This window comes from Danio rerio, chromosome 7, assembly GCF_052040795.2.
Source record: "Danio rerio strain M-AB ecotype USA chromosome 7, GRCz13ab, whole genome shotgun sequence".
In the NCBI taxonomy this organism is placed as follows: Eukaryota; Metazoa; Chordata; class Actinopteri; order Cypriniformes; family Danionidae; genus Danio; species Danio rerio.
The window spans coordinates 20,649,755-20,677,377 of NC_141027.1; the positions used below are offsets into that span (position 1 = coordinate 20,649,755).

The window sequence follows — 27,623 nt, forward strand, 5'->3', positions numbered from 1 at the left end:
AAAGCCTATTACTATACTATTATAATTCATTATATTATATCTCATTACTAGAAGATGTTTTGCAGCATGTAATGCATAAATGCACATTGTAATTTTGAATTTAGGTATATATTGTTGTTAGGCTCATATTTTTTTATATTTTTCTCTTTCGACTAAAAACCTGTAATGTTTTTTTTTTTACATTAAAATCTTTTGTGCCCTACTTGTATAATCACTACCTAATTTATTATAAAATAATGTAGTGGTTTAAAAGTATATTGTAAATTAATCTGTTAATTATTGGTTGTACGACTATGTCAGTAGAAAGAAAGTGTTTGTACATGGTTCAAGGCTGTTTTCCATGTATTTAGGCTTTCAAACTGCATTATGGGGCTTATATTGAAAATGTAACACTGCTATTTGTGTGAATATTATTGCCATTTTTACTAGTCTAAAACGTTGTGTTGTCTGGGTTGGTCATGTACTGTATTAAGCAGCCAGGGTTTTTTTTTTTTGACTGTTATTGATTTAATTCATAGAGTGTAAGCACTGAGGTTTACCAATGTACACTCATTTTACAACTTCTGGGCTTGCCAGACCTTAAAATGCAAATTGTTTTAAAGAGTATTAAACAAATAACCCCACATTTTTAAAATAACATATAATATGATATGATTTAAATATTAGATTTATGCGATGGCAAAGCCTCCAATCTTTGATATCATTCAATTAGTTGTTTCGAAGACAAACTGAGCTACGTTATAAACTACAACATGGAACAAAAAATGTTACAACTGACAGGACACAAGTTTGTAGATTTTCTTCTTCCCAATCAGTATTTAGAAGTGATAAAAAAACAATGACATAAACAATGTATAAAAAAAAGAGAAAGTGAAAAAAGTAGGGCCAAGGACAGGCACTTTGTCAAACTGAGAGAGCTGCCTCTGAGGTCTGTCGGAGCAACACCATTTTTTTCTCTCTCTCTCTTTCTCTCTCTATGATGTATGATGTTTTTTTTTCTCACTCGTTTCCAGGATCACAATGACAAAGGCTTCAGAAGATCAGAGGAACCAAGAGAAGATTGCCGTACCGAAAAGTTAACCATCACCAACGCCTCCGCAGTCTCTCTATGTCTTTCAGTCTATCTAGCCTTAACAGTGCATCCCTCCTTCATTCACTCACTCGTGCTCATAGGCTTAAATGTAGCTCGCAGAGATCAACTGTCCAGCAGGCCTCCGCTTCAAAACAGAAAGGTAAGTCACATCTTACTTTGTTTATGAACAAGTCAGCAAAGAACAGAGAGCGAAGTAAGTTAGCAAGTGCTTAACCTGACATATACAGTAGGCATGTCAGAAGAGTATTGCACATGTTTTTAAATCCAGAAAACAAAGTTGTGTAAGACATAGAGCTAGCTTTGCTCACACTCATCTTGTTCGCTTTTACATTGTGGATGCAAAGCGATGCTGGAGTGTTTCACTTGTGTTTGAAAGATTGTGCATCGCACCAGACTTGCGTAAAAATCATTTCAGCTGAGCAACATGAATGTGTGAGCTGCACGAAAGATTTCATTGGTGTTGAGGCCTAGTTTAGGAAAAGTATTTAGGATGGAGGACATGCTAGAAACGTTAGCGTGAATTAAACTGTGTGGAATTTTAAGCTGTACAAGATATCACTTTTTACATTTAATACGTTTGTCTTTGTTTTTCCGTTGAGTAATGTGCTAGTATTTTAAAGTAATAGTAGTTCACGCCTTGAGAATTTATAGTAGCTTCTGCGACATTCTGTACATTGTGAATGACAATGTAGAACGTGTCTAAATGTCTGATAATCTGATAACAGTATGTTTGCTTGTGAGTCCTTCTCACGAAAACAGAATTATATAGCGCATAATCATGTGAAAACAGTCCGACAAACCTTTCTCAGTTCGGTGCACAAACCAACTTTATCTTTTTTATTTAATGTTTAGCTTTTTTGAGGGGTAACTTCAAGCCGACACCTCTTGTAGGTCAGCTTTTATGTGCATTAAATAGTCGCACTGATGATTATGGTACTGATAATCTCAAACAATAAAATGTTTGCAAGACTCTTCCATTGACACACTGATTGGACAGTAATGTGCTGCAGTTGTGGCCAAAACTGATCCAGAGCAGTCATTTGCAGAGCATTTGCACTTAATGACCATACAAGTTTAATAAGCATCAAAATATGAGGAATATAATCTGAACAGCAACTAACCAAAGTGTAATTGACATTTACGGATTATCAATCACAGTTAGATCAACACAGAGCACAGTGAATGGGAGAGTACAACAAATATTTGTCACAAATCTATTTGCTGAAATAATAAAAGAAAAATGCAACGATGGTGCTATCAAGACTTTCAGAATAAGGAAAACAATAGTGCGAGATGAAAGATTTTCCAGGATTTAAGATTATGATTACAGAATATGGGTTTGACTTTACAACCTAAAAATAAAGAAGTGTACACGGGCTGCATTATGACTTATTTCTCACTCATTCACTTTAAAATGATTCCTTTTTGTTTTACTTTGGATTGACACAGACAAATGAAACACCAACTACTCTGGCACATACCTATATTATTATTGGTCAAATTTAAATTCCATATTTTTTCTTATGTTTGATTATCAGCCATTCTCCTGCTCATTTCTGAGTAATCAGGTTTTATTGTGCAACCATAAATGAAACAGATAAAAGCATTGTGCATGAGGAAGCATTTTATACTCTCCAAATATAGAATACTCTTTTAAAAATCTGAGCGACAATATGACAATACTGTTAGGCCTGACATTGTTTTTGGTCACTGCTGTAGCTGTGATACTGCATCGTCTAAATCATTTTAAAAAACTCAGGCCTTCAATAATATTTAAATGATTGTGACGTTTTTCATTGATGAATATCGAATGTAGAGAAAATCAATTCAGATTTACATTTTTATGCAAAGAAGCTCACCTGACAAATAATTTCATCCAGTCACCTCATGATGCGATGCTGAAGATCGCTAATCCATGCGATGCTCATTCCTGGAAATATACACAAAAACAATTAGCCACAATTTTCAATGTTTACACTACAACAAAAATATACAAACAAATGAAAACAAATTTATTAAGACTTGACAGGACGCCCCCTACTCATAGAATAGTAATAATTTGTCTATGAATAATTTAAGTGACTTCTTTAATATGAGAGGAAGTTCACATCCACCAAAGGCCTGTTTCCTGTATCACTGCGGCCAAATTTAGCTTTAATAAGCATAAGTGACGCTCCTTTCAATTCAACAGAAATCAGTGTTTACGCTGGGGTTAGGCAAGCTGTTTCAAACTCCAAACTCATGATGCTCAAACTTAAACTCAAACTGCAATAATAGCACATTCAATTTTTATATTGGATAAATGCATTTAAAATAAATGTAATGGCCTTTGAGACCGATATGCTAAGTAAAATGCGTTAGGTCAAATTTTAATGGCAATGCACTTCAAAAACCATTTTTATTATTAATAAAATAAAGTTCAGTATAGTTCAGCTATAATCACTAAGAACATCTATTTTACATCAATTATTGGTGGTATATGATATTACTTGATTTATGTAAACTGTAAATGGGTTTGATTTTACAGTTTTACCTTTAAAAGATCCCTTTACAGTCATTGCGTGTTTATATTGACCTTTTTAATTAACCATGTTTTTTATTTAACTTTAATCCAGCAGTTGGTTTTGTCCAGATTTTAACCAAATTTAGGTTTTAAAAACCCCCGCATTTTAGAGTGTATGAATGCGCTATATTATTTGACTGTGAAAAAAATTTCAATATCAGTATGGTAATGGATATGTATGGTAAAAAGGGATTTGCATCTTTGGGAAAAATGTACACCAATATAATATCAATATATTATATAGGACATGCTTTTTCCTGTCATAATGTCTAGTTCTGCTTGGAAAGATCAAATCTTTTGTTTGTGTTCCACATTTTTAATTGCTTCATTTGTAATCAAGCAAGAAATTCAAGAAATTATTTTATAAAAGTGCAGGAGAGAAATGGTCAAATATAAATCTCACTGTAGTCAGTGTATAAATCATTTAATGTGAGATTTTTGATACAGTGCTCAGCATAAATGAGTACATCCCATTTAAAAAAAAAAGTCAATTTCTCAGAGAATAAAGGTAATGTATTTTGATGCATTTACACAAAACAGAATTATTAAAAATATATATTTAATAAAGTAATATTTTATTAATCTTTAGTCACCAAACATCTTTAGAAATAGAACAAAAATACATTTTACATTCATGCAAAATATTGGGGAAATAATTACAAACTATAAAATTTCAACAAAATTGTATACACTTTTTGATTCTCTAGATTTTTTTTTTCTTTTTTTAAATATTGAATAATTTCCCCTAACATATAAATTTGAGCTACAAATTTTTAGATTATTATTGTACATTATTTTGTTAGATTAGCTCCAGTCTGACTAATCTAATGTATATGCACAAATGTAATATTGTAAAGCAAGCATCCTATAGAAAAAATTCATTTAAATGAGTGATTTGTGAGGGGTGTACTTGTATACGCTGAGCACTTTATCTGCATTTTTTATAATGATGATAAAAACTCATATTCAAAGTTGTCTTTATTTACATGTTTTTTCGAATAATTTGACAGATAAATACTTTTAATCAATGTAGAGTTTTCTTCTTTCCAATATAATGCTCCAATATTTCGAAGGTTTAATTACAGTGATCAAAGCAAATATTGTAAGAATGTCCTCTGAGGGCACCACTTTCAAGTACTGAATAACCAGCTTAATATAAACAAAATCTATAAACCATGATGTCAGTTAGCTTTACTTATTAGATTTCATACTTACAGACAAATACTGGATATGGTGTGAAAGTTCAAGACTTTCCTGAGGATGTTTCATTGATGCTATGTGCATCAGAATTTAGGCTTTCGTGGCGAACATATGAAACAGCTTTTAAAAACACTATATTTATTTTTTTAATGAAGCAGCAACAACAACAATGAAAGAAACGCCATATAATAATTGTAATTCATAAGTATGTGGAACATGCCTGCCAATAATCATTATATTGATGACGCTGCAGTGTTCCAGAGAAATACAGAAAGAGTTGACCTCATTACTGTTATTTTTATATTAGATAATTTTAATATTGAAATTTACAGCAGAACCCCTGCAAAATATATTATTAAAATAATCCAAACTGTTATTTTTTTTCATTTTCATCAACTTTTGTATTTGCACATAAATTGGCCTATCACAATAATCAATATCGACTTATCGTACAACACATGGACATGACCTCAATAATTTTTGCTGATGCAATATACATTGCTCATACATAAAAACCAAATCTAGCAACATTTAAGCTAATTGTGAACCTCTCCATCTCTACTGGAGGTGTCAGTGTGAGTATGGTTAAAAAAACACTACAGTATTTACTATAATTTACTGTAGTATATTTTCATGTGGGTGCCTGATAACTAAAAATAGATCTGGTAGCAGATATCGCAGCCTCTGTTACTTTTTACCTTGCACTTTTTTGTTAACATTTATTATTATTTATTTGTTTAGGATATATACATTTTCACATTCTGATTCCAATCTCTAATTATAAAGTTGTTAAAATGACTATAATTAAATTAAATATTGTTAAGAATAAAATATTATGTGTTCTTTGGAAGAGTTTACTTGCATTGTGATATTATTTTGTCATTCTGAATGGTCTTAAAATGACAATAATGTCATTCATCGCAATATATTTAACCGCAAAAAAATCATCGCGAAAAATAGATATCGTGACAGGTCTACATATAATATTCAGAATTTGGGAGTTTTAAAACTGATTTAATTTATGTATGGGCCGACTGGATAAAATGCTATACATGTACCTATAGTACAGGAAAACCCAACTAATTAAGTAATAGAGCTGTCAAAACTATATAAAATATGTATATATTTATATATTATTATTATGGTATATATTATATGTGTCAGAAACAGAATTTTACATTTATATTTAGCAATTTAGCTTTGATCCCTTTTATCCAGTACAAATAAAGAACTTCACGCAATACGAGCAGCCAATAAGTTCCAGTAATTCTCGTCCCAGACTTACGGCCACATGCGTTCTATTGTATTTGTTTGGAAATTGTGACTCCTCAAATTTTGTGGAAAGTAACTTAACACGCAATTCATTTTCTGATTTTGCTGAAGCGCAAACACATGAACTTTTCCTCCTAAAATATATCATCAGTGCATTTCACTTTGCATCATTCAGGAGAGAAGTTATAAAGGGCCCGAAGTCTAAACTTGCTAGAGACTGTATCTTTTGGGGACACAATTTGCACTTTAAAAAAAACCACATTTATTTATTTACATAACCCAAAACTGCAGGATTCATTCAGTAGGACTAAGCTCTCCTCATTCCTTTCTCACCACTTCCTACATTTGTCAACGCATTTATCTGTGAACTCTTTGCATGCACTTACAAAGTCTGTCTCGTAAATAAGATAAACGGTTTGATAGAATGATAAAGAAAGAGAGGAAAAAAAAAGTCCAAACCACTCTGCTGCCTTCCCCCTCCTCTGTTCACTCTTTCACACATCTGACAGAAAACTAGAAACAGCCTCCACACTCCTCTTTCCATCAATTATATCCTATGTTGTTTCAGTCCCCCTTTACCGTCACCCCACTTTTTAAGTTCAAATTTTAAATGATTAAATATGCACACAAAAAAGAACTGTAGGATGGTTAAAATTAAGTTTTTCTCAGATTACCTGAAGAAATCAATTAAAGTAAAAATAAATGGTGCTTTAAGGAAAAAAAAGCAGGCAACAAAAAAAAGATTAAAAACTAAATAGCATGCGAGCGTAAAATAAAAATAGCACTTTTTATGATCCAGGAATCCGTCTGCTTTGTGTATTGTCTTACACCTTTAATGTTCCACCCACATTATGCTAATAGTGAGGTTTGTGTAGGTGACTCCTGCAGGTACATTCATACTGTACTCACCGCTGAATTAACATCACCCTCATCAGCCAAACTGACAAACCTACAACCCGTGCGTGGGCCGTCCAGATTCAGAGTGTAATGCATCTGACCGAGATATGACACACGTTGGTGGGTGGACCTGTAGTATTGACCTGTCATTCAAAATAAAAATGCCTGATTATATTATATTTCGAACAGCAGGTTAAGAGTTTAGCATGAGAGAAACAAGAAAAAAAGAGAGCACAAAGAAAAAGAGAGGGAAACACTGTGTGTGGGTGGAAATAGAGGTGCAGAGACAATGCATATGTGGTATGGAAACGATTTTATATTGTGGGTACTGTATAAGAGGGATACACATGTAGAAAGAGCTAGAGAGCGGAGGCGGGGTGTACGGAGGTTTCCCTTGTCCACTTCCTGCTCTGTCGCTGTTTCATGGTCAACATCCCGTCACATGTTTTAGAGAAACCACAATTTCTCACTGGTGTAAACACTGTTCTTCTTTTCACCCACACAAACACATGCACAAAAACACTCAGACAAATATGCATGCATGCAAAATAAAAAATAAATAAAGCAATTAATTTAAACATCGAACACTTTAACTAAAGATGAGAAAGTTCACAAACATGTTCTTATTCTGACCGACACTCTCACACCCGACAGGAAGCTCTCACTCATGTCGTATACACTTACACGAACACCCACGCTTTACCTGCCAGTTAGACAACTCTTACGTTCTTTACACTCAAGTCACTAACCACAACAGATGCAAATCTTAAGATAACACTCTGAAACGCCAGAACAATAAGCCCAAAAGGTCTCTCAGCCTTCCAACTTCACTGAAGACAGCACGCTTTCATCTTGCAGCTTTTGTTAATCGTTTTAAAAAGTAAAGAAAAGTTGGGTTGCGGTGGATTCAGGCGTCATTTTGGTGTTTGCTCTACCGTCCACCATGATTGAGATCCTCGTTGGACCAAGAAGAGATGATAGTCTATGGGAGACTGTGAGTATGCTTGTGATGTAGGAGAAGAGATAAAAATAGACTGAAAAGGAAAGAAGGGTAAGGAGGAGAGCAACACAGAAGAGGGAGGGAGATGCAGAAAGAGAGAGATAGAGGGAGATCCGTGACTATTTCCTCAGGATGTGGCTTTCGGTTCAGGGTTTTAAAGGGGGGGGGACTCTATTACCTTTTTGATCGGTGGCACCTGTGAAACAAGTGTGTGTGAGAAAGTGTTTTCACGTTCAAGTATGATGCGTTTGCGCAGAAGTGAGAAAGAGGCAGAGCCTGCTTTCACATGTGGCTGTATTTTAATTTCGGTAGCTGGAGACACAGCTCACTAGTCGACATTAACAGATAGCACACGAACTAAAGCAACAGGTATGGACCGAGGGAGACAATCATGGGTGAGTGTAAAAAAAGAGCGAGGAAGAAGGATGAGAGAGAAAGTAAAAAGCAACTCAAAGGCTGTTTGTCACCTTCTGATTGATGCTTGTTGACATTTCGGCTTGTGCATGTCTGTTTTACTTTGTTGTACTGTTGTCGTACCACTCTGTGCATTATTGTCTAAAAAAAGACCAAGATGAAAACAAACTACTAAGCAGTTGAGAAAAACAGCTCCTTGTACTTGTTCATGTGGTTTGGTTCACTAACGTTCGTGAGGTTGAAAGGCTTTAGATGATTTCTGATAGTCTTTGTGTGCCTTTTCAGTTCTCAGATGCTATGAGTGCCCTTTAACTTGAGGAAGCCGTTTGCAACACAACACATGGCTGACCATACATCTCCTGATCCAGAGTCGCTCTCCTTCGCTCCTATGTTTCGACCTCATGCTGAAGGTCAAAGGTCAAACCACAGCCTCTACCAACAAGGTTCAATTTCTGGGCTCAGTCCATTTGAGGTCCAGTGTGAAGAGCGCACTGGGAGCACTCTTAATGGAGTAGATCAATCAGGGAGCGCTGCTTATTGGGGGAATACATCACCAGTGCCCTCAATGGTACTCAACAGGAACAAGGCACAAGCTGGAGTATATGAGCCCGACTGGAACTCTCACTGCCACCAACAGGAGGCTGCGGAGAGGTATGAAACAACCGGGCATCAACAGCAAAAGCTGGATTCTTTCTCTGAGGCGTTTTGTAGTCGTAGCACTTCACGAATGCTAAGCGGAGGAGAGCAGATCGGCTTCAGCAATACTACTCCTCCATCGCATGCGCTCTCCTTCCCTCTGGTTCTCAGTCCACCTCCGACACCCCTGCCTCCTTCATCCTTCTCTCCTCCCAAACGACCTCAACACTTCTTGCCTGGTCAGATCTTGAGCCAATCACAAATACAAACACAGGCAGATGGAGCGCTGCAGTTCTTTCCTTCTCTACCTTCGCCCTCTACTGGCAGGTTTAATCAACCCATTTGGCTCCAGCTACAAGCTGATGACAACGACGGCATGGACTTAACGCAGCACCTTACACAAGATCCAAACTCCTCTATGGTTTACTCAGAGCCCGGAGGGCCTCATCTGAAACAAGTAAACTCTGTGCAAAAAGGTACGAGTAAAATAATCATGTTTTGTGTAGTGATCAGTTTTAAAATGTGTCCATTTTCAGATCTGAACTGTGGTTTTCGATGTTTTTCATTTTTAGACTGTTCATTGCAAATGTCCCTTAACCCTTCCCTGGCTCAACATCATCAACCTCAGTCCTGCTTGCAGCAACAGCTGAGTCACGAGCCTGGGACATCCGAAGATCACATATCATGGCCTCAGGTGTGTCGGCTGCACATTTGGACTTTGCTGAGCCTATTAGATTGATAGCTTCACAATCATTTGTAGATGTACTTTTAGCTGATTATGCCAGCAAGCAATGTTTAAATAAATCATTGTACATATAATTACTTTTTTCATATTGATAGATGGGACAATCATCTCATTCTTTTGGACCTTCTCTGCACCAGGCCAGTCTCCAAATGCAGGTTTCAGTGCCAGGAGATGGATCACGGTTCGGCTGTGGACTGAACTTCAGTTCTGAGTCCACGGAAAAACCACTGGGTTGCTCCAGCACACAGGTATGAGACCAATTATTTGCCAATCAATTTAGTTTTTCTGGAATATACATATTTTGGTCAAAGACATTTGGCATCTGCATTAAAGTTTAATTGACAAAAGTGTTTTTTTATGCATAGAAATCATCTCAACTGCACAAAATGCTACTTTATTGTATAACCCTTGAGGGGAGGAAATGATGTATACACATTAAACAGTTTTCCTTTAATATATAATACACTTACTGGCCACTTAATTAGGTACACTTAACTAGTAGCAGGTTGGACCACCCTTTTGTCTTTAGAACTGCCTTAATCCTTCATGGCATAGACTCAACAAAGTACTGGAAATGTTCGTCCAATTTTGGTCAATATTGACATGACAGCATTAAGCCAAATTTTGACCCTACCATCTGAATCCAGCAGCAGAAATTGAGACTTATCAGACCAGGCAACATTTTTTCAATCTTCTATGTCCAATTTTGGTGAGCCTATGCGAATTGTAGCCTCAGTTTCTTGTTCTTAGCTGACAGGAGTGGCACCCAGTGTGGTCTTTTTTCGAACCATTCTCTGTAAACCCTAAAGATGGTTGTGCGTGAAAATCCCAATAGATCAGCAGTTTCTGAAATACTCAGACCAGCCCATCTGGCACCAACAACCATGCCACGTTCAAAGTCACTTAAATCACCTTTCTTCCCCATTCTGATGCTTGTTTTGACCTGCAGCAGATCTTCCTAACCATGTCTACATCTATATAAATGGTATATTAGGGTTAAAACAAACACTAAGTACATACTTATTCTAATCCGTACTTATTGAAAATATATAATATATGATCATACTAAATTCTATAATTTTAAAAGTTTTAAATGATTAAATGCTTTATTTTGATTTAAATGTAAAAATGGGTCTGGGGCTGCAGTGATTCCTAAAAAAAAATCTATTTTGTTCTAAATACAAATTGTTTTGTATTTTCTATAACTTGCATTTTTGTTGTGTCATCCTTAAAATGCATTATATTATTATCATTATTATTAGTATCATTATTTTTGCTAAAATCACACAAAAGCATGGTGCATTTTAATGTATGAAGAAAATGTTGTTTTCTTTGAAAACTGCGTTTCCTTAATCGCTCTCTTTTTTTAGCTTGCTTTAAACAACATCTGAAACTTTGTATTGCAAGCACTTCTCTTAATTATTGACTTTTTATGAAATAAGCGACTTGAATACTAAAAATCATTTGTTAATGAATAATTGTAAACATATTTCAGAAAATTCTGTTTGTCTGGGAAAAAAGTGTATTGTGGTTTCTACAAAGAAAATCAGCACTTTGATCATTTCAAACCAACCTAATACAAAACATTTCTTGAGATTTATCCTATTTAAAATACATTACTTTAAAACGTTTGATGGGGTGGGCAAAATTCTTTATTTTACAGATTAATTTTTACCAAAGCAAAGAACATACAGAAAATAAAAGTGGCGCGAATTCAAGATGTGAAAGAGTATCACAGTAGATGAAAGGCACAGTATCTGTCTAAAGGCACAGACCCAGACAATTAATAAATCATTCAAACTTCTGCAATGTAAATGAAATATAAGAATACAAATAACTCCAGAATTACAAATTCAATCCAAATATTCCTGATCAATGCGTATAATTGTTTACGGAAGTGTCCTTTGGTTGAACATTTTTGGGAGAAAATTCTATGCTTTTTATCCATGCTATTAAAATATGATATGCCCAGATGTCTACGTTTTCTACTGTGTATTCCAAATATTTTTCTTGTCACAAGCACTTTTACTAGCTCAGGAAAGATTTTTTTTTTTACTTTCTGCTTATTGCATGCAAAACTTATTATGGCTCGTTTTTGGAAAAATACAGAAACCCTTCGTTTTGGCCAATGGTTGCAGGATTTGTTTAGTAGTGGTTAGAAAATTTGAATAAACTTATACAATCAAGAGAAAACCTGAAAACTTTTTTTTAATTTGGAATCCCCATGTAGGATTCCAGAAAGAAGTAAAGAAGTATCACCTGCTATTGATATATCGTTGTTGTTATTTGATGTACTTTTATAATGCGTGTACATGCATTTACTTATATTTTTGTGTGTGTATACACAAACACATACTCTTATATATTTGTACACACATAAATATTCTTTTACACAATTTTTTTATCAGCCTAATTAAATCAAAAATCTGTGATCGAGGAAGTAGTAGAAAATCTTCTCTCATTTAGCTGTTTAGTTCAGTGTGCTCAAGACCTGTCAACACTCCCACAGACCGTCTCATGCTCTGCAGACCCACAGAGACATGCCTTCTTGGTATAAGTCCAGTCGGGTTTCTAAATCTCTTGTTTTCTAAAGCTGTTGTTAATTGTATGCATTTTTGCATTACCCTTTTACTTAAGCCTACTTCCGCTTGTCTTCGCAACTGGCTGTGTACGCACAGTTTTATTAATTTGATGAAGTTATTAGGCTACATTACATAGGCTATTTTATATACATATCTAAAATGCTTTGGCATTCAAGTTTGCTTTGAACTTAAAAGACAGACAAGCAGATTCTACTTGTCAGTGGGTGCACATGGCTCCTGAATAGCATAAAAGAGAAATAGTCATTTTCTTTTTTATATCAACAGTCTTTTTTTTACTTTTACCCATTGAAAAGAAACCGTGTATAACAGTGTCATAATAAAATAATATTATTGTTGAAAATTAATAATGTTTTGTTTGTCACACATACCAACTATTATTATTTTTGTGATGTAGATAAGTGGTGTTTCAATCCAAGTACATTTCAAACCTATGAAAAGCACTGTTATTTTTTATTACTAATATTTATTTTAATTTATTATTTATTTTGGTATGTTTGATTTTGATTTCTGTAGTACAAGTTAAAAACACCTAAAATAAAATATGAAAACTAAATGCAAGAGACTTCTTTCAAAAATGTTTGAATAGAGATTTTAATTTTCAGTAAGCCAGCTCAAGAACTTCTGGTGAACTGTCATGCCATTATAAATTGCAGTGTTTAATCTGGTTTCTTTAAAAAACAAATAATCTTCACTGCCTGATTGATATACGGTATAAAGTGGGTCTCAGACAAGACAAAAAGAACTAAATTAAATTCCCTTGTTCCATTCCATGTCTTTAAAAAATGGAAATTTATTTTACCTCAATATTTTTAATGGAGTTTCTGTGCTCGCCTGCTGCTCTCTTTTTACGCTTAAACAACTAAATGAAAGCTTAAGTCTGTTTAACTAATTGTATTTTAAATTATACTGTCAGTGTTGTAAAAGAAACCTTATGAAATTTAAAATATTCACATTATCTTTTACCGGATGTTAGGGGTGTCAAAATTAATAGTTTCTTCGGTGCACCGCGATGTAGACTCTTCGGTATCGGTTCAGTAATAACCATAACCGGTTATTACTGACGTCATTTACCTCATATGCGCAGTCGTGAAGGAGGCGAGCGCGAGTATTTACAACACTCCAACTACTTAAAACTCATAAACTGTGCACAATTTCACATTGTGTGTTTGCTGGATCAGACTTTCACTGAATTTAACAGAAAAAGCCCCTATTTCATGGAGATAGAGAGAATGAAAGTACTCCATTTCTCTCTCTCTCTCTCTCACTCACTCACTCACTCACTCACACACTCACACACTCACACACAGTGCACAACTGTGATCGCCGCTGCTTATTTAAAATGACAAAATTGTATTACAAATAGTATATAAATATGAATATATTCATACATTTTAATACAAGAACTGCTGCTGTGAAGAAAATATAAAACTGTGTATGAAAAGCACCATCAATGCACCGTGATGCACCGAAATATCGAATTGAACCGAATCGATGGCATGATAATTGTAACCGAACCTTGAGACCAGTGTAGGTTCACAGCTCTACCGGAAGTTTATCTGTGGCTGAAAATCACTTTCTAATCATATAGCCCATTCCCTCAAAAATTTTAAAACATTGTATATATAAATGTGTATATATATATATATATATATATATATATATATATATATATATATATACACATATACATGTATATAACAAAACAAAAAGTAGATCACGCAATACATATATTATATATATATATATATATATGTATATATATATATATATATATATATATATATATATATATATATATATATATATATATATATATATATATGAAAATCAGAAAGAACTGAAAAGTTACTAATATCTTGTTTTGAGTTGTTTAAATTTGATAGGCTATGCATCATCACTCACTTGCAGCTTTGTGTTTTCCTGTTGTCTCGTGTAGAATGTTCCCTGTTCTGTCTATACTGGAGTGCCTTTCAGCAGTGTGATCCAGCTGAGCAGGGAGCTCATGAAGAACTGGGAAGAAACTATATCTCACTATACGCCACCTCCAATGCTGAACCCGACACGCAGTGGCACAGGGCTCTTCTGCAACCTGCTGTCTTCCTTGGCTGTGGAAAACAGAGCACTGTGGACAAACGAGAGCAAAGATGAGGATTCACAAAGGTTAGACGCATTTAATAGTTTTCTGCTGCTTTTCAGTTTAAGTTGACTGTTTGTGTCAGTCTTGTCTTTAAAAATCTGTTTGTATTTAATAAACATATGCCGATAATTAATAATCCAATATATTGTTAGGCCTGGCCAGGTATAAGATTCTGATGGTATGAAAACCTTGGATAAAAATATCAGTTTCACGGTACTGTGATTACTGCTTTAAAATATTGTCTTTTTAAATGTCTGGGTAAAAAAAAAAAAATACTTTTTCCCCTTTGAACACAATATATTTTATTTTAGGAAAAAAAATTCTAATATTTTGGAACAGCAAAATCATAGGTTTAATCTGATTACAAGTCATACAATTGAAGTCAATATTATTCACCCCCCTGTGAATTAGTTTTTTCTTTTTACAAATATTTCCCAAATGATGTTTAACAGATCAAGGAATTTTTCTCAGTATGTCTGATAATATTTTGTCCTCTGGAGAAAGTGTTATTTGTTGTATTTCGGCTAGAATAAAAGCAGTTTTAAATTTAAAAAAAACATTTTTAGGTCAAAACTATTAGCTCTCTTTAGCATTTTTTTTCTACAGAACAAAACACAGCTGTACAATTATTTGCCCTTTTATTAATTACCCTAACTTGTCTAATTAACCTAGTTAAGCCTTTAAGTGGCATTTTATGCTGAATACTAGAAAAATATCTAGTAAAATATTATTTATTGTCATCATGGCAAAGAGAAAATAAATCATTTATTAGAAATGAGCTATTAAACCTATTATGTTTAGAAATGTGTTAAAAAATATTCTCTCTGTTAAACAGAAATTAGGGAAAAATATACATGAGGCTAATAATTCAGGAGGGCGAATAATTCTGACTTGAACTGTATATATTTTATTAAATGTAGTTTTTAAATAATACATTTCTGTAAGATAATATTAACATTAACAGTAATAAATCTGGCTTTTTCTTATTGTTGATTTCAATAAATAATAATGAAACTGTACTGTAAAGCTTTTCCTATTTTACCAACTTTATAATCTTTCTGCAATTTCATTTGGTTGAAGTATTTGTTTACTTTGATCATGTATATACACAATGAAACAATTCAGAGGTTAGCACTGTTGCCTCACAGCAACAGGGTAAACATAATTGGTTGTGTGTGCCAATGAGTGTGTAGGTGTTTTCCAGTACTGTGTTGTTGCTGGAAGGGCATCCACTTTATAAAACATATGCTGGGATAGTTGATGGCTTATTCCACTGTGGCAAACTCTAAAATGAAAGCCGAATGACAATGAATGAATTTTTGTTATTAATTATACCTGTTATAAGGTTTTGAGTGGGCACACACAGAATCTGCGCATGCAGAAATCCGGAGATTTTTAGCCCATCTTTGAGTCAATTTAATTACTAGTGTAAATGTGTGCAAATTTTATATTTATTCAGCTTTTAAATTAATTTCAGTGATCTTATTGACTAATAAGAAAATGTTCATGTCATTCATTTACAATAATACAATTAAATTTGCATTGTAAACATTATATAAAAGTTAAAAAGATGTTTTTTTTTATTTCATATATTAACTTTTTGGTTTCAATACTCCCAAAATCATTCAGCATAAATCCACAGATTTTTTTTTTTTTTTTTTACAAAATTCTCCGCAAAAATCTAAAAAAAAAATTGCACTAGTTATGAGTAATCTTTTTAGCAGCTTAAATCAACACAATACAATTTCCCACAATAAAAGCTTCAGCAATTACCTTGCAACTAGAAAGCTTGATATCATCATAAACCTCATACTTAATATGATGTCTGAAAAGATAAAATTAAATGACAATTGATCTGTAAAAAAACTTTTAAGTATTGTCAAACATTGTTGTTCTTGTTTTGGTGAATCCATATGTCAAATTTGAGACATTTTTCTTTCTATTAATTCACACCCAAGGTGCATAAATATTGGCCCAGAGTATCAAGTGGAGATACCAGATCTAATAACTGAAAGTGAACACGGCATGCATTCAGAGGAACTAGTCCGGGAGGAGTTATTATGGAAACCTTGGGTGGAGTTAGAGGAACATGACATCCTCTTACAGCATGGTAATCAAAATAACACATCACAGCTACTTTTAAAACAACAGTTTCTAGAAAATGCATTAATGAGTTATTTCAAACCTCAGTGGAGAATCTTCTTGACCTGAGTGCCTCCAGTGTTCTGCCAGGAGGTGGCGCCAACTTGGAGCTTGCTCTTCATAGCCTTTCTTGCTGCCAAGGAGACATACTCGTAAGAACAACATTTATTAATTACTATCTATATATTTATGCATTACTTGAAATTACCTTTTCTAAATGTCAACAGTAATATATATTTATAATATAAACAAAACAATGTAATATCTTTCTCCTGATCTCCATCTCCACCAACACTTCATTCAACAGGCAGCGCTGGAGATGCTGTTGTTTACAAACTCCCCTCCATCAGAAAACTATCACTATTCTGGTAAACACCTGATGGGTTCTAGATTCACATAAACATTAAGCCAACACAGTGCTCAGCGTAATTGAGTACACCCCATTTTGAAAAAGAAATTTTAATCCACGTGTCAGTAAATATAGGCAATGTAATTTGGTGCAATTTAACAAAACAGATGTATTAAACAGATATATTGTATTTAATTAAATAATATTTTAGTCACCAGAAATATTTAGAAATGAAAAGTTAATGCAATTAAATTCAAGCAAACTATTGCACAAAAAATATATTTATTACAACCTACAAATGAAATTTTTTTTCTAATCTTTCTCTAATCTCTTGATTTTTCCTCTTTTTGAATTTGTGTTTAATATTTTTCTATAATATATAAATTTGGATGTACTAGTTTTTGGACGGTTATCATAAGTAATTTTGTTAGATAAGCTCCAGATTTGGCTTCAGTACTGACTAATCTAATGTATATGCACACATGTACTATTTTGCATGTATATATCTAAAAAATAGATTTGTGAGGGGTGTACTTACAGTATATACGCTGAGCACTGTATGTTGTGAAATAAGACTAATTCTGTTTCCATCTAGGCAAGGATATCTGGACTCCAAATGAACAGAAAATGTTCCATAAAGCATTCGCAATTTATGGCAAAGACTTCTCCTTTATACACAAAATGGTAAAGCGTTGACTATTTAAATCTCTAAGTCACCGAATTCTAGCGATCACATTTGCGATTTGGCATCTTTATACTTTCAGGTAAGAACAAAGTCAGTATCACAGTGTATTGAATTCTACTACAACTCCAAGAGACTTTCAGAGAAACAAAGGAAGCAGAGGGAGAGAGAAAAGGAAAGTTTGGAGGCAGAAAGACTTGCAGCTGTCATCAGTCAGGTAGGACCGACATCACTTGAACTCCTGCAGCTGAAACTGAAACATTGAATGAATTGTTTTCAAAATTCGAATCAGTGGTGCAGAGCTTGATTATATAACTATATAATCACATATCCATGATATATTGGTTGTTAATATATAGCTATGTCCAGTGTGTTTTCCTCTAAACAAAAAAATACAGCAGCAAGAAATTTGTGAGTAAAGAAATTATAGCTACATGCCTATGTTTATGCCTGTGCATGATGTACTATTCAAGTTAACATATGAGATTATTGAAATTACATTGCTATGATATATAAACAAATGACGTATATTTGAGACTACAGTCTATGCATATCTTTTTTGTGACTATTAAAATCAATAAAAATGCAATTAAAATAGCCATTTTAATGGAGAATTCAGGAATGAGGCTGTCCAAAACATGTTTTATTTACAATGTTTTGGCCAGCAGGTGCCGCCAGCCTATACATTTTCAAATCAAAGGGTTTAATTGACTCGAATTTTAGAAAAAGCTTATTTTATCACTTGCAATACAGTGGAAAACGTTGTTTTAATTATACAAAACATCTGCAAACTTACCATAGTCTCTAACTGAGCCTCCAAGTTGTCCGAAACTTTGAACGCTTCAAACAAACAAAGTAGCATAGGCCTACAGTTTACTGTAAACTGTGCTGTAAATACGTTTGAGAAATGTTTCCACAACCCTTAACTTACATTTTACGGATATACCCTTGGCTTCAAGCAAGTATCTTCATTTTGAAACGGCGAAAAAGATCCTCAGACTGCACTGTAGTAAACTTCACAGACTTGTTTGAGCCTCGTTTGGTGAGCGCGCAATGCCGCGCATGCGCGTCAAACACTCAGTTTGAGGAAAGTAAATCAAACTAATAAAATCAGCAGGCTACTATGTTCGGTGGAGGGAATGTTAAGTTTCTTTAGCAGCGCCCATTTATCTGTCCTTTAAAAAGCGTGTAATAGTCAGCAGCTTTCATCTTGCACATTATAATTGGAAGACATTCTGACAATGTTTTTAAATGTGACTTAAAACGCTCAAAGGAGTATATTTACACGGACTTTTAATTTTAGTCAGCCAGCCCTAGGGCTTCCGGTAAATTGTCATCTCATAGATAATCGCCATGTTTCAGATCTGATTTCTTAAATAAAAATAAAAAAACACAGCGATCTTCACTGCCTGGCTGAGATACAATATAAAGTGTATCAGACCAAACAAGAAGCACTGCATTAACTTCTATTTTTTCGCGTCATGTCTTTAAAATATAGAAATTAATTTTACCCCAGTATTTGCAATGGAGTTTTTGCACCAGCCCGCTGCTAATGTGTCTTTCATCTGTTTTTACGCTTTAACAACCACATGGATGCGTAAGTCTGTTTAACTGATGTGGTGGCCTACACTTTTTACTAACTTGTGATTTTAAGTGTTCTTAAATTCCTATTATGTCCAATTTTCATAAACAAGCCTTGAACACATGGAAACTGATTTATAAGCATAACTTCCCCCCATTCATGTATTATCTGGGACAATCAGTATATTTTATTCAAAAACAAGTGCATATTTTGGAATGGTTATGTTAAAAAGGATTCATTTTTGTTACAGACTTATTAAATCATGTAAGAGATTTAGGCATTCGCAATGGTTAAATGAAAACAAGAATTCCCTTCATACTTTTTTCCCCCAAAAAATCCAATAGTCTGGACACAGCCTTTATGATGCAAACTGAAACTGCATCGCTCAAAGATGCAATGTCAGACACAATGCGCTGAATGGGGTGACGTTACTGTGACGAGAAGGGTTAGGGGTGGGGTTAGGTGAGCCAATTAAAAAGCATTGGATACAATTCAGATTGCATCTGCACCGAGTCTGCAGCCAGACCCCTCTCCAAAAAATCTTGTCAGATATAATACATAATTCTCAATAAAGTAAAATAAACAAATTTTAAAATACTGCAGATACTATCTATGCAATGATTTTATTATCAGGTTTATAGAAGGTTTTTAACCCTTGTTTTGTTTTTGTAAAATGGAACCAGAAACAATTTAATTTATTTTTCAGTTGCAGTTACACAAACGGTTTTGGCCCCAAGTTTCCATATTACTTTTAAAGTGTTTTATAAATCTATCAATATAACTGGTAAAATGTTATTTATTTATAGATTGCAACTCTGGATTATTGGAAATGGACAAAATAACAAAAAATCTTATACATTTTCTTTTTAATTTTAATTCTTAAGTACCACATCCACAAAAAATGTATGCGGACTTGTAAACTGTTTTTCATTGATCTTAAAAAATTGTATTATTTCCTGATACTTCTATACAGAGTAATACCAAAGCTATTTAGACATCCCAACTGTTGGAAAAATACTTATGTACATGATCAATTTTTGTTGTTAATTCCCTTGTATACCGTTTTATGTATAATTCTGTACTCTCGTTTAATCAATAAAAAAAGGTCTCTTTAACTGATTATATTTGAATAACATCATTGATGCTGTAAAAGGAACTCTATGAAATTGAAATGTCACAAACATTTCACCAGAAGGTCATCATTTGCTGAAAAACATTAGCTGTGCATATAGACCATTAAGTAACTGCAAAAAAAATTGTTAACATGCCATTTCATCTTTCACAGGTTGCTCCTGCCCCAAAGATGATTGTGAATCAAGCCAATCTTGACAGACTGATTAATACTGCACCACTTCCCACAAGCTTTCCCTGTAAACAGTGTGGAAAGTAAGTACACATACAGTAGACCTATTTTGTCTGTGATAAAGGATTTGATTGGTTCGTCATGTTAAAGATCATAACTTTTTGCAAATGCATGCTTTTGTTAAACATGGCCTATGAAAATTATCTGTGGATTTAAGTAGGGCTGCATGTACAATATCATTTCAGAATCGATATCACAAATGTGATCACTCATCACAAGTATTTGCAATGTAACTTTTGTTAACACGTGTTTTTTTTTTTTTTTGCCCTGTGTGAGTTTTAAAAGAACTCAGGCCTAAGAAAAGGTACCTTTTGTAACTTTTAAAGATTAATAACAATCAATTTTATGGAATTGTTTATTAAAATGAAGACTATGCAGTATTATTTTCCATTTGATTATTCTATTACTGTATACCTGAATTAATTAACTCTTCAGAACATTAAAACATTGTATTTTTAATTAGCATTTTCTTTAAATGTATTTTTGTGGATTGTTTTAATATAGAAATAGTGTTCAATTAAAATGCTTATACAAGACTTACAAGTGCTATACAAATAGCTTGAATTATGTTTTATGTAGCCCCCAATAGAATCTTCCCAATCTAAAATTTATTTCCCAGTATTGTGCAGCCCTAGTTTAGTTGTACACTACATTATGCATGTAAAAACTATAACTTAAAATTTGTTACTTTAGTTAATTTTAGTGATTAACCCATTGACATCTCAAATTGTCTTTTCAGAATGTTCTATAAAATCAAAAGTAGAAACGCTCACATGAAGATTCACCGGCAACAGCAAGAGGATTGGAGAGAAAAGTTACAGATAACCTCAAACCACCATCATGGTCTTAACCTGACTAGAGCACTGGCTCATCCAAACCAACAAATTTTAACACAGACCCACCATCAAAATCATATCCTAACCCAAAGTCTCATTCAGAATTTGGTCCAGTCACAAAATCAGTTAGCTTTTCTACAAAGCACAAAGACTCCACATGCATGTCAAACCAGTAGCACCAATTGCATGACTCCCACCCAGAACCCTCAGATCGTGTCCAAAGCAACTCCTTTACCACTCCACACTGGACATCAGACATGGAGCTCCCTGCATGGTGTAGAAACTAGTGGCCTTTTCTATAACAGAAGCTCTTTGGTAAATGGACTTCACTTGGCCATTCACGACAGTGTCGGTAAGCCATGGACTGATACTCAATAACTGACTTTTGCTAAACTGACTTGTACAGTTTGATTTAAAGCCTTAATACAACTCATTAAAAGATCAGCTTTCAAGAATGGTCACATCTTTTTACAGAGTCAACAGACACCAGGAAGTAGTACTTAGAATTTCATTTCAAACATGAAACCACACATAAATCAAGTCTTAAGATGTTTATTCAGTTCAAATTTAAAAAGTTTCTATTTTGTCCTGTGGGGGGGAGAAAGAAAGAGAATAGGTTACATGGGTCATTAGAATTAATATAATATGAAAATTAAAGTTACAAGTCACCTAGGAGAATGCTTGTTTTCAGACCAGCGCAAATGGCCCATACGCTTGTAGTTAATTGGTTTTTGTATGAGTGATGTCTGAAAAGATGGCTGCAAAACAGTGCTTTCCTGGATTCGCACTGGTTTTTGAACAATGGCTGCTTGAAAAGATGGACGCAAAACTGCACTTTCCTGGACTTGCACTGGTTTTTCTATAACAGTTGCCTGAAAAGATGGGCGATACACAGCACTTTCCTGAACTTGCACAGTCTCAACAATTTTAGGAGGAGCTGAAAGAGAAAAAACGAAATGACTTACTGCAGTCAAATTAAGTTCAGACACAAGATTTTCAACTTACCCATAACAGACTGAATTACTCCAATTCCAGCTACATCAACTTTGAACCTCAGGTCCACTGAAAGGGTTTCAAGGTAACGTACTGGGTAAATGCACTTCACAATCACCCTGGAGGAAGTAGAGAGAGATAAGTGGCACATGAACAATCAGAGCTTGATTTTGCCAGAATCATATATAAGGGACATCCTCATTTTCAACTAAACCCATGTGACTGCTTGAAATGATTAGACAGCCTCGTGGGTTAAGTGTATAGTATGATTAAGCAATCATTACCCATTATCATTTCATAAAGCACTGCACTAGTCCCACACACCAGTAACTCAACTAAAATGCAATTAACTAGTAAGGCTTTAACCAAACCAAGCCTCTGCAATGTCGTTTAGTGCATAAGGCCAGCAGAAGCCTTATAGCATTCACCTCCCATGCAAGAATTACTGATTAAATCCCTGCTCTGCTCAATAGAGTAGGACCAGTTGGGATACAATGGCTTTGAATAACTTATTTTACTAGTCAGTCATTGGTGGTGTTATAAAAACATGCCTTATGTAAACTAAATGGTTTAAATTGTGATTGGTAGATTACATTAAGTTGGTCAGTTGTGAACATTGCAAGTGCTTTTCCACACTTTAACAGCAGAGGTCCTAATCAAGCACTGATTTGTAAAGAGCAAAAGACTCAATACAAGAGTTGAATAGTTCACCGCTTTAGAAAGCTCCATTCCACTATCACTACAAACCTACAGCTTTAGAACACAGAAGCCTTAAAATAGTAAGTTTACTCAAGTTCCTATAATAATAATAAAATATACCTGTACGCAGCATCTCTAGTGATGACTGGCTTTGCGTCAGAGGAATATACCTCATGAAGCTTTATTTCATTTTCATAAGTCACATACCGCTGATCAATCTGAAGTGCAAAAACATGCAATTAGATTTTACGAAACCTCAATAGTATATACAAACTACAAAAATAAATAAATAAAACCCACCTCAACTCTAGTGCCACAAGTGTTAAGGCCAAAAGAGAACAAGACTCTCCTCTCATCAGTTTCTTTGGGTCCACAGCTTGGGTCTAATAGCGTGGTTCGGGCAGGGTCTGCATTAGGTATTGCTTTAGTGATGTCGCTCACTACAGTCATAACACCCTCAGGAGAGCACACTACAAGACAGTAACAGTTTAAAAATGGCATGCAAACCACCACTCAAGCTTAAGACCCATAATATTCAACAAAAGACACTTCACAAGTACACCAGGACCATTACCCAAGAGCTCTGTGGTTTGGAAGAGACAGCGTCTAGCTGAGGATTGCACAGTTTCCAGCGTCTTAGCATTTCTTGTGAAAATCTCAAATTTGGCAGAGAACTGTTGTAGAGTAATATCCTGTAACAAAGTAAGGTCCATAAGGTTATCTACAGGCAGACACTGAAAGGGCAATTGAGGGGGAAGAGAGAGGGGGGCACTCTTTAAATCCTGCAAGTGCTTAACAGACCTCATATGTGTATCCAGCTGTAAATAGAGGGATATCCATTATTAAGGCGCTGCTATCATTGGTCACGATATATCCACGCTCTGACATCAGTTGTGGGGTCAGTCTGTGACGCCCAACAGCAAAGTCCCACAAATGATCATAGCCACGATGCTCCTTCCTGAAGCTTACGCCGTTGGCAGCACACGTGCTCTCAAAGACTGGAGGGGCTGTTGAAAGTTGAAAAGCCATCAGTGCAAAGCAGACAACTTTAATTTGAATGAAAAACCTGAATTAAAGGTTCTTACAGGCTTTAATAACCACAGCAGACACAAAGGAATAGTGGTAATATGTCTCCATTTGAGGAAGGATGTTCAAAGTCCATTTAACATTCAACGCGTACTCAAAAACACCCTCTGAAACAAACTTAAGACACCGTAAAGGGGGGGGAAAAAAAAAAAAATTTGGTTAAATTTGATTTACATTAATGTGGCCCGCATAACCATTGTAGCACCCACTAAAAATGTAATTTCTTTGAGCTGCAGTTCTATACCCACTCACCTTTTTCACAACAAACTGGTCCTGAAACGGCACCCTAATGATGTATGCAAAGGTTAAATTTGTTTCAGAGACTCTAGTGACAGAATAGCCCATCTGGATGGCAGTCAGTACAGAGATCTCCTGTCCATTAAACTCCATAGCCACCAGTTCCACATCAGTAGGTACATTGCCCAGATAGATGGTGAAAACTTCTTCCACAATGTTGGTTTCTGGAAAGGCAGTACAGTTAATTAAAATAAAGTACAAATTAGGATTTAATGCAAGAAAATTCCAACTCACTGTTAACGGTGTAGAGAACACGAGGAACTAGTGGACTGGAAATTTGCCGGACCACATTTTTCTTAGTCACCATACCACTTTGGTCCACATACGTTTGTTGGTAGGCCAGCTGGACAGTGTAGATCTCATAATACACATTATCCATTATGAAGCTCTGAAAGAGAGATGGATTAAAAATGTAAAATCCACAAGTTTTCTGGATCATAAGTGATGCAGACTCATACCTTTCTGTACCCTCCCTCAGCGCCAAAGGGGATGCTACTTTCTACAGTATTCCCAACCACCATCACAGAGTAGCCACGCTCTTTTGCAGGCAGTTCATCCACAATCTCACCATCAACACCTATGGCCATGTACTCTGTCCTCAAGACAGGAAGTCCTACAGCCAGTGGAGTCATTATTGCAGGAGTTCTCCACTGAAGTCTGAAGCCATCAAAACGACCTTCATCTGGAATTACAAGCAATGCTGAAATAAAGCACCTGAATTCATTGTGCCTTTCAGTAATGCAAATGACTAATACAAGTGGTCGTTACCCCTTGAGCACGATGCAACTAGGTCCATCATGACCACCATCCAGGTCTGTCTGAAAAACACTGTGGCATGGATCACTTCAACTGCGACATCATTGACCTGAATTAAGTTTGATGCAATAGTCAAATGTTAGTGCAAACAAAGTTAAGGAACAGACCAATCAGTTCAAATCAAATCTCCATACCATTTTGACAGTTGCATGAGGTTGACCATAGGCAGTCCGAAAAACAAGTCTGCCAGATGTGCCCATTACAGTGTACCCCAGAGAAGCAGCCTCTTCTGTTGACATAACTTTGGATCGTTGTCCCTCTTGTTGTAGAATAACCTGCCAGGCCTCTACTGCTGAACTGTGGGCCTGGAAGAGAGAAAAGCAATTGGAACCAAAGTCTCTTTAATTGAAAGACTTGGACAAGAGCAAACTACCCACCACAGCATGGGTTTCAGAGAACTCTGCCTTCATGATGCTAGTTGAAAGGCAAGGCATCTCCGCCTTCACAGACACCTAGATGATTGAGAAGCAAGGGTTTAAGATTGGTAGGACATAAGCATTACATAAAGATCAACTCATACCTCCAGGTAGTTCTCCTCACAAACAACTTCTCTTGGAGAGAAAGTATGAATAGTGCAAGTCTGAGAGACATTGAAAAAGGATTCCAGCCCATTTTGATCCGCAAGAACCACACGAAACATGAAGTTGAAGACCTTGTCAATCTTGAAGGAATTAAAAAATAAATAAAGTTACTTGCTCAAGATTACACTTCATGCTTCAGGTATCATAGATAACATTTGTAATCCAGGATAAGTTTGATTCTTTCAAATCTGAAAGGCACTTAAACTGTCATTAAAGAGAATCTCTAAAGAATGCATCGGTGCTGAAATAGCTTTCCAAATTTAAGACATTAAATGACAAAACCCAACACTTGATGTAATGTGCTCAAGAAAGCAGTACATTTAGTTGGGATTTATAAAGGATCATGAAATGCTCTTCCAAAACAAGAAACGTGAGCCAAAAAAAAAAAAAAAAAAAAAAAAAAGTAATGGAATAAGTCTTTAGTCAAGGAATCTTTGCGGAATTATATACGAATCCCAGCCAGTAGCAGGAACTAGATGACGACCATCCTGAAAGTGGTCCACCAGTAAGTAAGTCCATGTTCTATACCTGATTGTCCACATGACAGGAGAAATAAGAGGCTCTGAGAAAAACACGACCTTGAAGAGGCTGGACAGAGTAAGTATAACCACACTGAGCCGCATAGCGCTCCGTAATAGAATATGCACCTGCAGCATCTGAGACAATAGAAATTTGGTTAAATAGGGTGAGGACATCTTACAAGCTTTAGAACTCAAAAACCACTAAAATATAACAAAAGCAGCAAAACACACCAACGGCCTCAAAACGAGGCTTCAGACCAGATGGTGGCATGTCTACGGAGACTAACAAATAGTGGGCCTTGCACTCCACCTGAATGGGAACTAGGGAGGGGAGAAAAAATAAAATAAAAAAATGAGACAAACACAGACATTAAACTTGGTGATAATGCTTTCTGGTAAGCTCTTACCTTGTGGCTGCACAAGAGACTGTTGAAATGAACCTTGAAGTGAACCTTTGAAGTCAGGAAGAGCAAAAGCTACTGCACACAGGAGAAGTAACCCTCTACAAAGACAGAAACAAAGTTATATTTTGATTCCTATTATAATTACAAACATACTCCAAGTAAAATAAATTACCCTGTAACAAACTCTAACGCCATGGCCACTGATTACCAGAAGTGTCTGTAGTATGGTAACTTATATTAGAACCAAAACTACATTAGCACTAAACCGCAATATCCTAAGCAAAACGGCTTAGAGTACAAATCTACTGCCTGCTGACTGGGTTTTAAACGTGTCAGGGTAATTGACTTGTTAGGCAGTAGGCGTGTTTGATTGGCTACTTCAGCAGCAGCTGTGCTTGTTAGGGCAAATGTAAGGCTTAATTGGCTGCAACTATTTTTTAAGAAATAATTTATGCAAATTGTATTTCAGTTGAAAAGTGTTTTCCACAATACTTAGACAAATTAGTTTTAAGATGAACAGTTGCAGCGTTTAACTTATGTAATATTCGCTTTAGTCACTGCTGTAAGAATTGCTGAAACAAAAGACATCCACCACACTGAATCGTATTGCGATTCTTTGTTTGAAAAAATGCTAGACATCATGTAATTTGTAAAACGGACAAAGAATCCAGAGCTTTAGGTTCTCCCACATGTTGCAAGTTCAAGGGAAAAC

General features: G+C 35.1%; 2 protein-coding genes and 2 long non-coding RNA genes across 20 annotated transcripts in view; 1 reads left to right on the forward strand and 3 right to left on the reverse strand.

Moving 5' to 3' along the window:
• LOC108190658 (uncharacterized) overlaps positions 1-18,793 on the reverse strand; it is a 38,294-nt gene extending 19,501 nt beyond the window's left edge. For 2 of the 12 annotated variants that reach the window (XR_015495532.1, XR_015495538.1), the window contains exons 1-6: positions 18,665-18,793; positions 18,530-18,573; positions 16,746-16,835; positions 14,326-14,545; positions 7,038-7,168; positions 2,953-3,023 (exon numbers count right to left, since the gene is read on the reverse strand). This is a non-coding gene — a long non-coding RNA (uncharacterized LOC108190658). Of the gene's footprint in view, positions 1-788; positions 1,218-2,952; positions 3,024-7,037; positions 7,169-14,325; positions 14,546-16,745; positions 16,836-18,529; positions 18,574-18,664 lie in introns of those variants that run through there. The other 10 variants (XR_015495529.1, XR_015495537.1, XR_015495527.1 and 7 more) reach the window with 7 other exon arrangements.
• si:dkey-19b23.10 lies at positions 1,018-21,969 on the forward strand. 6 transcript variants are annotated; one of them, XM_087260903.1, is made up of 12 exons: positions 1,018-1,232; positions 8,725-9,551; positions 9,648-9,769; positions 9,958-10,068; positions 14,360-14,583; positions 16,519-16,670; positions 16,751-16,854; positions 17,010-17,070; positions 17,647-17,735; positions 17,816-17,950; positions 20,601-20,701; positions 21,418-21,969. In XM_087260903.1, exons 2-12 carry the CDS (start codon positions 8,780-8,782, stop codon positions 21,890-21,892), a joined length of 2,346 nt encoding a protein of 781 aa, XP_087117029.1. In that variant the 5' UTR covers positions 1,018-1,232; positions 8,725-8,779; the 3' UTR covers positions 21,893-21,969. The 6 variants fall into 6 exon arrangements, with proteins under 6 accessions (XP_087117029.1, XP_087117026.1, XP_087117031.1 ...); XM_087260900.1 differs by having other exon boundaries at positions 1,094-1,232; positions 9,916-10,068; XM_087260905.1 differs by lacking the exon at positions 1,018-1,232 and adding an exon at positions 7,721-8,019.
• On the reverse strand, positions 10,970-14,022 carry LOC147835957 (uncharacterized). The gene is made up of 2 exons (XR_015495539.1): positions 12,973-14,022; positions 10,970-12,851 (listed from the first exon to the last, which is right to left on the reverse strand). It is a non-coding gene; the product is annotated as an uncharacterized LOC147835957 (long non-coding RNA).
• Positions 21,970-22,050: 81 nt separating the features above from the next.
• Positions 22,051-27,208, reverse strand: zpax4 (zona pellucida protein AX 4). Its single transcript, NM_001204179.1, has 19 exons — positions 27,084-27,208; positions 26,915-27,009; positions 26,739-26,828; positions 26,515-26,642; positions 25,926-26,066; positions 25,783-25,857; positions 25,540-25,710; positions 25,358-25,454; positions 25,048-25,271; positions 24,824-24,977; positions 24,545-24,753; positions 24,292-24,409; positions 24,008-24,213; positions 23,781-23,898; positions 23,507-23,676; positions 23,327-23,424; positions 22,520-22,626; positions 22,184-22,451; positions 22,051-22,102 (listed from the first exon to the last, which is right to left on the reverse strand). The coding sequence occupies exons 1-19, from the start codon at positions 27,104-27,106 to the stop codon at positions 22,093-22,095; spliced, it is 2,502 nt and encodes an 833-aa protein (NP_001191108.1). The 5' UTR covers positions 27,107-27,208; the 3' UTR covers positions 22,051-22,092.
• Between the last annotated feature and the right edge of the window lie 415 nt (positions 27,209-27,623).

Bases quoted from the DNA above. Each gene is read 5' to 3' on its own strand.
- si:dkey-19b23.10 (XM_087260900.1), top strand. From the start codon at position 8,780: ATGGCTGACCATACATCTCCTGATCCAGAGTCGCTCTCCTTCGCTCCT. The intron at 9,770-9,915 runs GTGTGTCGGCTG...TCATATTGATAG, and splicing joins ATCACATATCATGGCCTCAG to ATGGGACAATCATCTCATTC. The intron at 20,702-21,417 runs GTAAGTACACAT...TTGTCTTTTCAG, and splicing joins CCCTGTAAACAGTGTGGAAA to AATGTTCTATAAAATCAAAA.
- zpax4 (NM_001204179.1), bottom strand. From the start codon at position 27,106: ATGGCGTTAGAGTTTGTTACAGG. The intron at 26,829-26,914 runs GTAAGAGCTTAC...TCCCCTCCCTAG, and splicing joins GTCTCTTGTGCAGCCACAAG to TTCCCATTCAGGTGGAGTGC. The intron at 24,214-24,291 runs GTAAGAACCTTT...AACTTTCAACAG, and splicing joins TGCTGTGGTTATTAAAGCCT to CCCCTCCAGTCTTTGAGAGC.